The following is a 14,721-nucleotide window of genomic DNA, read 5'->3' on the forward strand; positions in this document are numbered from 1 at the left end:
ATAACGACACTGACAACGTTAGGTATTCGACTTGAAGACCGATCTGGTGAACTGCAGCCTGAGGCAACCCAACGCGTAGGTTGAAGCTCGAGATGGACGGACTGAGGGGCCCCGCCGGCTTCAGATGTCCGGTAACGTAGGTGAGAACTGGCGCATGTTCAAACAGCAGTTCGAACTTTACATTTTGGCCATGGGCCTATAGGCCCAGCCTGACGAAAGGCAAATCGCGTTGCTGCTAACAGTGGCAGGTCCACAAGAGCTCGAACTGCATAACTCATTAGTGTTTGATAATGAGGAAGATCACAACAAATTTTATGAAGTGATGGAGCACTTTGATAAGCATTGTTTCCCCATGAAGAATTAAACATTTTGAGAGCTGTAGGTTCCATATGCGTACCCAGAGACCTGGCGAATCATTTGACAATTTTGTCATGGACTTGACGATGAAGGCCCAGTCATGCAACTTCAGTGACCTGAAATCTTCTTTAATCCGGAACCAAATTGTTTTTGGTTTACTTGATTATAAGCTTCAGGTGATATTATTACAGGAGGAAGATTTGGTGCTGGGAAAGGCAGTGAAGATTTGCCAGGCGAGTTAGATAGCTGCACAAAGAATAGGTGCATACTGCTCAAAAGATTTTGGCGGCCACATGGAAGAAGAAGCCACCGCCATTAATGCTGTGATGCAAGTTATGAAGAAACATGGCCTCAGTGAGGGCAGCCATTTAAAGTGGCCGACAGGAGCCATCGGCACCATCTTGTGCCAAAATTATGGTACTCGACCCGCGGCAATGTCCGGCCTTTGGAAAAGTTTGCTCCAGGTGCAGCCGTATTGGGCATTTTGCAAAACAATGCTTTGCGCGTTCCACCGTGCACGAGTGGTGCATGCAGTAGAGGAGATAAACATGGAAGAACAGTTTTTCATCAATCTCATGGCGGGGAGAAACCAGAAAACTGAGAAACAAAGATGAAAACAAAATCGTAACAAAGAATGAAGATAATAAGAACATTCCGAAACCTTTACTCAAATCAAAGGTAATGCTGAATGATGCTTTAATTCGTTGTGACTTTGACCCGAAAGCGACAGCCAACATAGTGAGTCGACATGCTTTGCAAAAGCTAGACTCCATGATAATGTGAGAACAAAGAACAAAGAAAATTACAGCACAGGAACAGGCCCTTCGGCCCTCCCAGCCTGCGCCGATCCAGATCCTTTATCTAAAGCTGTTGCCTATTTTCCAAGGATCTACTTCTCTCTGTTCCCCGCCCGTTCATATATCTGTCCAGATGCATCTTAAATGATGCTATCGTGTCCGCCTCTACCACCTCTGCTGGCAAAGCGTTCCAGGGACCCATCACCCTCTGTGTAAAAATCTTTTCACGCTCTGTATCAGATTGCTTTCTTACCATACGAGACTCAATAGAAGAGTCTGGTTTGGACAAGTCGCAGTGTTTGGTGGATTCCTTTGTGAAATACAAAGAACCAAACATAACAACTGCCAACTCAACAATACATTAACTGCAAATCAAAACCGCAAATCAAAAACATGGCGTCACTTTGTGGCACTGGTACTTGATGTTAGATCAAGTTACAAAGAACAGGTGTCCTAAATGCGTAAAGAACAAGACGTCACTCACACTTCACATGCTTTTACTTGAACAAAATTAAAATGGCGACAGTATCTGCATGTGCATTTATATCCCAGACCATTATTAAGAATACACTGCATCATGTAGCACAGGTCAGAACACCAATGAGAGTTTACTCCCCCCAAGATAGGAATTAAAAGATGTATAGGTGATGGAAGGATGATTTAAAATTTCAGAACATAATGCAAATTAAAAACCAGGACTCAAAATTTAGAAAACGGGATAATCTCAGCCAGCAGATAGCTCAGGGCATCGGGAAGTAATTCAATTACCTGCCTGTCCTTATAAAGGTACTGTCCAAGTATATTTTGTAGTTTCTCGAGGCTGGTTGCACAACTGCATGGTGGAGGAGTAACCTGGCAACTAGATGATGGGCCTCAGAACCGGGATAAACTCAAGATTCAGGTTCCTCGCACAGGCATTCAAAAAAACAATTTTTAAATGTGCTCCACCAATACAGTAAATTGCAACCATCAATGTTTTTATTCCTCAAAACCTTACTTCCAGTAGTAATTTACTCAGCTTGCTGGATGTAAACTATTTCCAGAAACTACTTGGGACAAGTTGATTTTTTTGTCTCCTTCTCCAAAGACAGTGGGATGCTGACTGTCCATCTTTGTAAGCTTGTTTTTCTCTCAAAATCTCATTACAGTTTGTTGAATTCCTGCTCGCTTGTTGCTGATTGGTACATGCCATACCCATTCAGTTGTGATTTGTTGCTATTTCAAATACAAAAGTTGAGCTAATCAATTTCTTTGTTGAAGTAACAGCAAACACAAATGTCCAATGTTAGAGCCATGAATGTATAATTACTGGCCCACTGCACATTTTGCTGAAACATGCAAAATGGTTGAGCAAGGTTAAAATATTACAGTTGTACAGATTTAAGTGTTTGACCCATTGCTATACCTTCATTCATTTGGTAAAGGGAAAGGTATGGTGCGAATAGTGATAGGCTGCAAGACAACAGACAGGTTGGCAAAATGGGCCGACATATGAAATTGATAGAGAAGTGCAAGGACAAAAACAAAAGGCAACATAAAATAAAGAATACAACTCTATAAGTGGTGCAAGGGCAGGGGGACCTGGGGATGCATGTGCACAAATCATTGAAAGTGGCAAGGCAGATTGAGAAAGCAATTAATAAATCAAACAAGATCCTGGGCTTTATAAATAAAGCCAGAGTGTGCAAAAGCAAGGAAACTGATGAGTTTTTATACAACACAGGTTTAACCTTAACTGAAATAATAATCATCTTTATTGTCACAAGTTGGCTTACAGTAACGCTGCAATTAAGTTACTGTGAAAAGCCCTATTGCGTGTTGTTCAGGGCACCACACTTTTAGGAAGGATGTGATGGCATAAGAAATGGAGCAGAAAAGAATAATGAGAATGGTTTCAGGGATGAGGGACTTCAGTTACATAGATGAATTGGAGAAGCTGGGGCTGTTCTCTTTTGGGAAGAAAAAGGTTGGGAAGAGATTTGATAGAGAAATCCAAATTAATGAGCGGACAGATTAGATAGGGGTAACTGTTCCCATTGGTGGAAGGGTCGAGAACCAGAACACGGTTTTAAGATGAATGGGAAAACACCTGAAGCTGACAGGAATCATTTTTTAAATACAATAAACAGTTAGCATCTGGAATGCAGTGCCTGAAAGTGGCGAGGGCAGATTCAATTGTGGCTTGCATAGATAATTGAAATATTATCTCAAGGAAGAGAAATTGCAGGGGCTACAGGTGTTACGATCCCAGTTGATGTTATAACTGGGTTGGAAGATCCCAGATTGTACCCAGGATCAAAAGACCTTAATTTTACTTTTTTTGTAGAAAAGTGGAGGGACAGAGTCACAGGACCGCCAATTAGTTTTATCAAGAAAAAAAAAAGTATTAAATGTGAAAAGCTGATTACACAATACTCTTTTACTCCCCCCCTTATCTTAACAATTACATACAGGTTTTAGGATTAACATGGATTACAAAGTACATCTTAAACTACAATGGTCCCATTGGGGCAGCACGGTAGCATGGTGGTTACGGGTATAGGGTGGGTACGTGGGTTTGAGTAGGGTGATCATTGCTCGGCACAACATCGAGGGCCGAAGGGCCTGTTCTGTGCTGTACTGTTCTATGTTCTAACACACCAAGTCCCTTTTAAGCATATTGGATACACTCTCCACTCTGAATGCCAAGTGAATGTTAATGGATGTCTCCTCAGAATCTCCACCTAGATAATTGTCACGTGATAGATTCCAAACTCCACTCCCAAAAACACCCTTTAAAATCTTCCCTCATCTCAGCGGTTTGCATTCCAAAATCCAGACCAGGTTTTCCAAATGATGCTTTTAAACAAAGTTTACACTCCACTTTTAACAGCGAACACAGTCCAGGATTTCAAATCAAACCCTTTAGGATTTCTCTGTCTTGATTGCTGTGAAGCTGCTCACAATTGCTTTAACTTTAGATTCCCAGACAGTATTAAAATGGCAACAGACACTTGTTTTACCTCCGAAGACTGTTGTCCCATTTTAAATCTAGTTACTGTGAATGTCTCTTTAACTCAAAACACTTTGTTTTCTTCCTTGAATTCTTCTAAAAAATACCTTAGTCTTTGCTCACTTAACTCCAGTTGTCCTAAACACACTTTCTGTCCCAATCCCCTAGTTATCTGGACTGCAATTTGTTCTTTCGGAAACCTGCCTCTTTGCAGCTCCCATTCTGTCCAGCCTATTTTCTGGCAGAGTTGAGAGATGTTCACTCCCAAGATCCTGTCTCCAACTGCTCTGGTTTCCAGTTAAAACTAAGCACAAGTGATTAGCACTGTGGCTTCACAGCACTAGGGTCCCAGGTTTGATTCCCTGCTGGGTCACTGTCTGTGCGGAGTCTGCAAATTCTCCCCGTGTTTGCGTTGGTTTCCTCCGGTTTCCTCCCACAGTCCAAAGATGTGCAATTTAGGTGGATTGGCCATGATAAATTGCCCTTAGTGACCAAAAAAAAGGTTTGATGGGGTTACTGGCTTACGGGGATAGAGTGGAAGTGAGGGCTTAAGCGGGTCGGTGCAGACTTGATGGGCAGAATGGCCTCCTTCTGCACTGTATGTTCTATGTTAATGGACATTGCCCTCCTGTTGCTAAGAAATACCCCTGTTACTTCATGTCGCAACCCTCTCTGAGCACAACAGAAATAGTTGGAACTTAATCAACCCTCCACACATACAAACATCTTTGTCCAGCATGAATCTAACTACAAGTTTTCGTCTTGCAGAAACAGAAAAATTAAACTCATTGAAAACTAGAATTTATTTCCAACATTCATGCCACACAAGTGGCAGGCAATGACCATCTCCAATAAGAGAGAATCAAACCATCGCCCCATGACATTCAATGGCATTACCATCACTGAATCCCCCACTATCAATATCTTGGAGGTTACAACATTGACCACAAACTGAACTAGACTAGCCATATAAATACTACAACAACAAGAGCAGGTCAGAGGCTAGGAATCCTGTGGTAAGTAACTAATCTCCTGACTCCCCAAAACCTGTCCACATCTACAAGGCACATTCAGGAGTGTGATGGAATATTCCTCACTTGCCTGGATGGGTGCAGCTTCAACAACACAAGAATTTCGACACCATCCAGGACAAAGCAGCCTGGTTGATTAGTACCCCTTCCACAAAAATTCACTCCCTCCACCGCTGGCGCACAGCAACAGCAGTGTGTACTATCTACAAGATGCACAGCAGGAACTCACCAAGGTTCCTCCCAAACCCACAAATACTCCCATCTAGAAGGACAAGGGCAGAAGATACATGGGGACACCATCACCACCCCTCCAAATAACTCACCATCCTGACTTGGAAATAAATCGCTGTTCCTTTACTGTCATTGGATCAAAATCCTGGAACTCCCTAATAGCACAGTGGGTATACCTGCACCACATGAGCTGCAGCAGTTGAAGAAGGCAGTTCACCACCATCTTCTCATGGGCAATAAATACTGGCCTAGCCAGCGAAGCCCACATCCCAAAAAAAAAAAAAAATGTTAAACAATACAAATATAAATCCCTAAAACTCCCTTTATTTTCCTAACACAGGGAAAAGACAGGGAAGTGGGACTGGCTGAGTTAATTCTTGCAGAGAATCAGCATGGATATGATGGACCAAATGGCCTCCTTCTGTGCTATAAACCACTACGAATCTATCATAGGAGAAACAAATTCCAGCTTCCATCTTGGGCTGTTAGCACACTTTTGAGGAACAGCAGAACACTGACATCACTGATACAACTGCTAAATCTTTTCCCCTCAGACGAGACACGAGATATGGTCTGAAGGAAATTACAACTGCACAACTTGGGTTTCTACTCCCATTTGGTAAAGAAGTGAGAGCAGCCATGATCACCTGGTTGGCTGTATTTCCCCCTATTAAAGAGATCCCTACGACATGGCAAAGATTGACAGCACATCACTCAATTGTGCTGATAATTCTCTGTCCCATCAACTCCACAGTGCTCAATACTGAGCATTAAATCACTGCACTGTCATGTCATCCAAAGCTAAAAGAAATTGCAGAATACAATTCTCACCTGGAAGTGATCAAGCATTTGTTTCCAAGACAGCAGCAAAAGAGAATCCTTCCGGACCTTTTTTGGGATCTCAGAGTACAACAGAGAGTTCTCTCTACTCCCGTAAGGCATCCCTGTAGAAAAGACAATTCCCAGTGTTCATCAGTTGTAGTGATTCAGTCCATCACATAACCTTAGCCAGGCTGCAACAACTAATGATTTAAAAACAGATGCTTGTACTAAAATTTTCCAAGAGGGTCTGCCTGTTATTAAATGGTCAGCTCTAGCCTATTTTGTGAAAACGCTGGGAACAGTACCAGAGATACAATACAGAAAATCAAAAAGAAATTAAAAGTAAATTTCATAAGTTGCAGCCATCCAATCCAGTCTTTTCAATATTAAATGTATAGCAATAAAACAACAAGTTATCTGATAATTTAATAAAAAATGTAACAAAGTGGGAATTTGGAATATTTGAATATCCTCAAATTAAGAGTAGACTTTAAAATGATAGAGACTGATTCCAGTTTTAACAAAGTAAATTTAGTCATAGATCTTGTGTGAAAGAACTGAAATCATGATTCCCACCAAATTCATTAAATAGTTAAGTTCATCATCTGTGAGTTCAAGGGGTCTTCTAAACCGCCATGCCAGATACATTCACACTTTTCGGTATAGCTGCTCCAGATTAGAGTCATCTACTAGTCAGTGACTGATTTAGTCAGCTTTCAGGTGAACTAGCACTGAACTGGATAACTCTACTTTGCATCTAGTGAGTCACTCCATTTATCTGTAATGGGGGGGTGAGGAGGCTTTATTACATGCTCATAGGACAGGACCTGAGAACAATTCACTGATGGGCAATGAGCCACAGAAAATTAATTTATGCCTCTTGCAATGACACTGCATGTTCCTGACTCAGCCAGCCACGGGTTACAAAATTAACTTTCTGGATTCATAGAATTAGACAGCACCCAAGGAGGCCATTCACACATCTTCAGTACACATTTTGGCTTTTTCAAAAAGCTATTCAATTTGCTCCATTCCACAGATCTTCCCCTAGAATCCTGCATAATGTTCCCTTTCAATGATATTTTTCAATTCCTTTTCCACATGCTATCATTAAATCTGCTTTCGCCATCCTTTCAGGCAGTGAATTCCAGATGATACCTCAATGCATCAATGATTTCACATGTTCCCTCCAGCTGTTTTGCAAATTACTTTATCGGAGTCCTTGACAGTGGAAAGTTTCACCCTATTTTATCCTAATCATTCACATTTTTGAACAATGCTATTACAGCCCAATGAACCTTTGCTTTTCTAAGGAGCAGCATGTCAGACTCTTTAGTCTTTCCACATACAAGTCCCTCATGTCTTGATTCTAAACGAAAATTAACTTTCCACTCATATTGCCTTCTAACTTCAAGTTCAGCATAGACGATAGACACCTGCACCTCGCCATGCATTTCCTTTGCCAAATCATCTTTATAACACAAGAAACTTATCAACTCAACTGATTCTTGGAAGAGGACTTTTCACACTTGATGAATATACTGTATTATTGCAACAATGATGCTCCTCTAAAAATTTAAATGTTCCTCTGAAAATTTAAATATGCCATGAGCATAACTTGATTTCATATGCACATGAAAGTCAGAGAACAGTTCAGTCAGCGAGGCACCAACTATCATTTGACTCAACTTATAGTCACATTTTCCCCCTCCTATTTAGTCTAAGAGAATCACAGGCCATTGAAAACTCAAACAAAACCAGCAAGTTATTTTCCTTTGAGATTCTTCAAATCAGAATGAGACCTGCATCCCATTATAGCATTCCTATATGGCCAATATCATAAAATCTCCTTCAAAAGGATGAGAAGCCTATTCTTTTCAAAATCATTCCCCAAGTTATCTGATTCTAGGGATCAGCCAAATAGCTCTTTTTGGAACTGCCTCTAGGTATTGGATGTCTCTTATGCCTTGGTAATTAGAACTGGAAACAGAGCTCAAGGGTACTCAAGGTGCATAGTTTGAGCATGATTTTATGTGGTTTGAATTCTTGTTTGTGTTTGTGTGGTAAACCACTGTTACACCTGTATTAGGTGATGTAAGGTAAGACCTGTACTACAGGTTCGCCGGTAGCCCCTGCCTGCAATATGCGTGTCCTCTATTCAGCAGCCATTTTGTCAGCTGCTGTGGGAGGCCACACATCTTACTGCAATAAAGCCACAGTTGTATCCAACCTTAGTCTTTGTACAATTGATCGTGCATCAATTTGTGTGTAGTTTGGCATTCTATTACAACCTTCTACTTACCCAAGTAATAGACACGGTGTGAGTGGTGCCCAGAATCATCGTTTTTTGGAATGAACTGGAAATCATGAGGTGCTTTGTTAATGATAATACCAGGATACTTCCTGCTGCTGTGGATAATCTCTCTCAATCCATCCCATGTGTGCTTCTCAACGTAGAACGGGGAGGGTGCATCCTCCATATCCACCACCTCTGTGCTTTCAGATAGCGCTTCCACAGTAGCCATCTCCTCAGTCCTTGCTACACAGCTGCAGCAAAAATAAAAACATGTTCCTTCAGTATCACATATGTAAAGATGCATACAATTGTTGACAGAAACAAGAAATGCATACAACTACAATATAAGCTCCTCCATGCTCCTTGCAATGTCAGCAGCAAAAATTCACACTTTTACTTTACACAACATAACAGTGGAAATAAAAATCAGGTATTTACAGTGAGTATTAAAGTTATCTGATTTTCTTGGGTTATATAAATACTCCGACTCAACTGAAAATGTACTTAGGTTAGAAAAGCATTCTACTCAGCAATGTAATGGAATAAACCTCAACAGCACGGCAACCACAACTCACTTGTGATTGCATAACACATGAGCCTTCCTGAAGTCACAATGTCAAAGGCATCATTTTAATGCAACATTGATCAATAAGTGCTGGGTATTCAGATTCTTCTTCAAAAGCTGGGAACATTGATGACTCAAAATATAAAAAGCCATCACAAGTTTATAAAGATTGTAATTGAAATAATAATGAACACAAGTCTGATACCTGTCAAACTAAGTGTGAGCTAGAGTCTTGAAAAGAAAAATTGAGACGTTTTTCACAACCTCCACATGTATGTATATAGTACCATTTACATAAACTGTCATGAGGTGCTTCACGAGGTATTATGAACAAAATATGAACTCAGGATATCCCATCGTGCTTTACAGCCAATCAAGCACTTTTGAACTGTAGTCACTGTTGTAACATGGAAAATCAGCAGCCAGTTTGTGCGCAGAAAGATTCCAAAACAGTAATGACGAAGATCATTTTTTAAAATGATGTTAATTGAGGGATAAATCATAACAAGTACACCAGAAGAATTCTCCTATTCTTTCAATAGTGCCACAAAATATTTTACATTCACCTGAAAGAGCTACTTATAATATGCCATCCAACAAAAAAGGAAAACCCTCAGTACTGTAATGACGTATCTGCCTAGCTCAAGTCTCTGGACTGAGGCTTGAACACACAATCTTCTGACGCAGATGCTGACATCTTCAAATGGTGGAACGGAATAAAGCAGCCTATCCCGAAAGGGGAGAAACGCATTTGCTCACGCACACAAAATCTATGCCGAGGCAATAGAATTGGAATTACACATCTCAGTTCTATCAGCTTGCTAGACAACATTTCTGTTGTAAATTCCCTGTATTAAGACAGCTAACAAGATATTGAAGGAAGCTCAAGGTGTTAAAATGGGCGATGCAAAAACTGACCTGACTGCTTGCATGTACAGAGCAACATGGAACTGGGGTCTAGAAAACAAGCAATTTCTCATATATTCCCTCATTAGTTTTGTGGCCTTAATATTTACTGCATAAAATTGTTTTTTTTAACTGCCAGAACCAAGTTTCTTACAAATTTGCTATCTATAAAATGCAGCACATGTGCAACATTCTATTCATGTACTAAAACCACGCAGACAAACAGCTGATCAATCTTTCTTTCAGTGCCTCAGCAGGTCATTGTCAGGGAAATTGTAAGTGTGGGAGTTTCTCTCACACATTTAAATAGTTAGCCATGGGAACAACCACTTCTCAACACAAAAAAAAAAGGAACTCACAATTAAAAGCAGCATTAGGTTTGGTTTTTGTCTTAAAACATGTGACTACAAAACAAGATAAAAACACTACTTGGAAACAACCACATCCTAATTTCTATCAGTCCTCATCCAAAATCGGAAATATCTCTTTCTTCTCAATTTATTCATTTCTGAAAATGTCAACTTTTGCTGCTGTAACATTTTCATCGGTGCCAGCAGCCAACTGATACCTCACTCAAACAGCTGTTCATCCAGAGCCAGGACAGTGAATAACTCATCTTCCATTATGTTGCACACAGGTACTCAGATTTGGAGTTGGGGCAACAATGTTTTATTTGCCAATCTAGTTTGTCCATTTAAGAACAATGCTTACTCTACGCTACCCATATAAGGGCACTACTTACGTACTTTCTGTGGAAATCCAAGTCATGTCATTTGCTTGTAAATTTATGAGAGCAATCACAGTTGTAAATTTCAGGTTAGTGCTCCTATAATGAAGTGTGACACAGCTACCAGGGGTATGATGGATGCCTCCTAGATGCAAAATAGTTCATAGTATAAATAGGTATCACCAAATTTCCTATAACACTGCTTACTACTGTAATAAGATGGACTGCTTTTTAAAAAGAAAAATTATACCATACATAAGACAACATATTTTTGATGTAGTTAAGTAAACACTGGTTGACTTCATATTGATCAAGAGAGCAGGTGCAAACATGGGTTCCTGCTTCACTATCATTTTTAAGCACAAAAAATTTGGCAAACAGGAAATGCATGCTTAATAAGTATACCATTATAATATTTTACTTGTTCTGTGCACTTTCCAGCAAGAATCACTAGGTAGCAAACAGGAGCAGGAATCTGGTTTGATGTTATCCCTTTTTCTAATCCTGAGGTGTTGAGGCCAACAGTTGCACGTCAATCGCTAACCTACAGAGTTTAACAAATGTAGAACAGACCAGGGAGGGGATTAAGCCCCAGACATACTCTTGATTTGTCACAGCCACCCTCTACAATCTACATACCCAATGATGTTGAACACTAGCCCCACTCTGCATAAAGCTGAAATCTTCCTGGAGAGAAAGTTTCATGCCTACAGTCAGAGCTGTTATATCATAGAAATGCTAGGAGAGGTGATCAGAACTAGTGATTGAAATGCATGAAGCAGTGATTATTTTTAATTATGTGAATTTAATGCCAAGGGAAATTAGGCTGGTGTTGTGTCGGGTCAGACTGATACTGAATTTGAGCTACATTTGTACTAACTGCAGCTTTAGTGCAAGGTGAAGCCACAGCCCAGTCAATTGTTAGAGATATGAATGCACCCTCGCAAAATACTGGCCATGCCACGTAAAACAACGGTGCAAGAATATCAACAATAACTAAATGGTTATAACAGGAAGAAACAATAGGGTTTGATTTTCAAGTAGGTATTGGTCCACAGATCATTTGTATTATAAATAATAGTGCAATCAAAAGAGCGCAAACCTCAAGTAGACAAATCCTGGTAACTGTTGACATAACACATATTGTATGAGTGACTATACTTAAAAGTACATAATTGGCTGCAAAATTCTTTGGGGCATCCTGAGGTCACAAAAGATCGCATGTAAATGCAAGTTTCTCTTTATCAATTGTTTTCTCTGCTTTCTGACAATAGTCTGCTCGCAATTTTTCCAATTGTCACAATCTGAAAATTAGAATTTAACGTCAAAATAAGTTTAAATTAAATATCATTGGATTAAGATGAGCACCAGTCAAGGTTGTGTGTTAATGTAACCAAGCTACTCCAAATAGCATTAAAAGGTGTCACACTGCTCATCAATCAAGCACGTGACTCTCTCTAGGTTTAATTCACAGTCAAGGAAAGCAATCAGGTGCCTTGACTGATTAAATTACAAATGAGACAGAGGTTTTACTCTGACCAGAAGCAGAAATTGACTGCAGCATTTAAAATACTATGATATCATGGTCTATTTCATTTCTGCTTCAATCAAAACCTTCGAAGGATTCCTGACGGCAGATCAGAATGTACAGATGGGGCAATGATAATTACTTCAGGAGTCTACGTCCACCCACCTTCACCTTAAGTGCTGTCCCACACTGGCTCCATGGAAGTATCTGACCTAAGTGTGTATTCCATTAAGGCAAGTAGAAGCATTAGGCCAGGCAGGGCTGCCGCAGTGTACCAGTAAATGCTTTTTAGAGCTGGTGCACATGGAGTGATTGACACTCCACATCATTAATGCAATGCACAATATGGCTTATATAAAAGATATATTAGATATATTGTATAATATTTATTTACAATACATGCACTTGCATGCAAATTGGAGCAAGTTTGCTTTCATTATCACAATAATTCGTCCAGTGAATCTGGGACTGCACAAGTTGGTGCCAAATTGTTTCAAGTTTGAATTATAGAATCCTCCGTGCAGCACGGGACATCATTTGATTCACCGTGCCTGTACATTGAAATGTTCAATTCCCCAGCTTTTTCCCTCAAGTGCATGCCTCATTGTATTTTGATGGAATGGAATCAGATTCCAGAAAACATAGAAAATAGGTGCAGATCCCCTCTCATTCTTCTAAACTCCAGTGAGTGCAAGGCCAGTCAATCCAGCCTTTGTTCTTATGTCAGTCTTGCCATCCCGGGAATTTGTCTGGTGAACCTTCCGCTGAACACACTCAATAGCAAGAATGTCCTTCCTCAAACTTGGGAGACCAAAACTGCACACAAAACTTAAAAATGTGGCCTCACCAAGGCCCTGTATAGCTGCAGCAAAACATCCCTACTCCTATACTCAAATCCTGTCGCTATTAAGGTCAGCATGCCATTAGCTTTCCTCGCCGCCTGCTGTAACTATCAGCACCTATTCTACCATGATACCCAGGTCTTGTTGCACTTCCCATTTTCCTAAACTGCCACCATTCAGATAATAATCTGCCTTCCTGTTTTTGCCACCAAGTAGATAACCTCACATTTACCCACAGTATATTGCATTTGCCAAATATTTGCCCACTCAGCATGCCTGCCTAAATCACCCTGCAGCCTCTTTGCATCCTCCTCACAGCACACACTGCCACCCAGCTTACTGTCGTCTGCAAATTTGGATATATTGCATGCAATTCCTTCGCCCAAATTATTAATGTATATTGTGAACAGCTGGGGTCCCAGCACTGAACACTGCGGTACCCCACTAGTACCCCACTCTGAAAAGGACCCGTTTATTTCCACTCTCTGCTTCCTGTCTGCCAACCAGTTCTCTATCACCGTTCACATAATGTATTTCAGGTCTTAACAATCTTCTCTGTGAAGGAACTTCTCAAACCCTGTAGTTCTTTTGCCAAACATTTTAAATCTATGATTTCATGTTACCAGAGAAAATAGATTCTCCCACTTGCTCTATCAATCCATAATTTGGAATTGCTCTCTCAGGTCTCCCCTTAACATTCCCTGTTCCATGGAGAAGATTCCCAGCTTCTCCAATCTGTTCACATAATTGAAGTCCCTCATCCTTGGTATCAACAGGGTAAACCTCCTTTGCACCCTCTCCAGGAAACTGATTTAGTCCCCAAATTGCAGTGTCAGAAATTGTGCACTACTTCAACTGAGGCTTTACTAGCAATTTGTAAAGTTTTGGCAATACTGCCTTGATTTGTGTTCAATGCCTCTAAATACAAAATCAAGTTATCCCATTGTCTTATTCACGCCTTATCAACTTTTTACCTGCAATGATTTGTGAAAGTGCACCCGCCTTCAGGTCTTTCTGCTTTCACGCAATACAAAATGGTACCATTTAGAATATTACCTCTGCAATGTCTTTCCCAAAGAGCAATCAGATGTGTTCATAATAAATTACATCTGGGTCTACCTGCCTTTCATCCACATTTTGCAGGCCAAGGGAATCTTCCGTTCAAGGGAACTTTCTTCTCCTTTTCAATATTTTTATACTTCCCTTCTATGGTAATTGTGCTGCAACTATTTAGACCGCCCCTGGATGTATTTCTTCTTCTCCCCAATTATTTGCCAAATTTGAGTTCACCTTTCTCAATGTGATTTGTTGTAGTTCCATGGTTAAGAGACTTTCTTTTCTTTAACAAGAAGCCTTTTGAGGGCTGATCTTTTTATCTATACATTATTGTCACATTATTATTTATATGCATTATTTAATCATCCTGCCCACCACTACCATTGACTTCTCCTTTTTGTTCCCTTCCTGCCTCCCCTTTTCGCATGCTTAAAACTGTGTAGCTTCCAGTTCTAATGATCAGTCTTTGATCCGACACTAATTCTGATGCTCTTCACTGCAGCAGCAGAAACTACTGAATGCTGTGAATACCTTTTGTTTCTATTTCAGTTTTATAGCGCCCAGAGTATTT

At 40.3% G+C, this 14,721-nt stretch overlaps 1 protein-coding gene across 6 annotated transcripts in view; it reads right to left on the reverse strand.

Moving 5' to 3' along the window:
• dpp9 (dipeptidyl-peptidase 9) overlaps window positions 1–14,721 on the reverse strand; it is a 111,569-nt gene that overhangs the window by 63,775 nt on the left and 33,073 nt on the right. For 3 of the 6 annotated variants that reach the window (XM_038776658.1, XM_038776656.1, XM_038776661.1), the window contains 2 exons: window positions 8,533–8,777; window positions 6,240–6,352 (listed from right to left, as the gene is read on the reverse strand). In XM_038776658.1, the coding sequence (XP_038632586.1) occupies window positions 6,240–6,352; window positions 8,533–8,755 (336 nt within the window). In that variant the 5' untranslated portion in view covers window positions 8,756–8,777. Of the gene's footprint in view, window positions 1–6,239; window positions 6,353–8,532; window positions 8,778–10,739; window positions 10,870–14,721 lie in introns of all 6 variants that reach the window. The other 3 variants (XM_038776655.1, XM_038776657.1, XM_038776659.1) reach the window with 2 other exon arrangements.

The sequence above is a fragment of the Scyliorhinus canicula genome, chromosome 18 (genome assembly GCF_902713615.1).
Source record: "Scyliorhinus canicula chromosome 18, sScyCan1.1, whole genome shotgun sequence".
Lineage (NCBI taxonomy): Eukaryota > Metazoa > Chordata > Chondrichthyes > Carcharhiniformes > Scyliorhinidae > Scyliorhinus > Scyliorhinus canicula.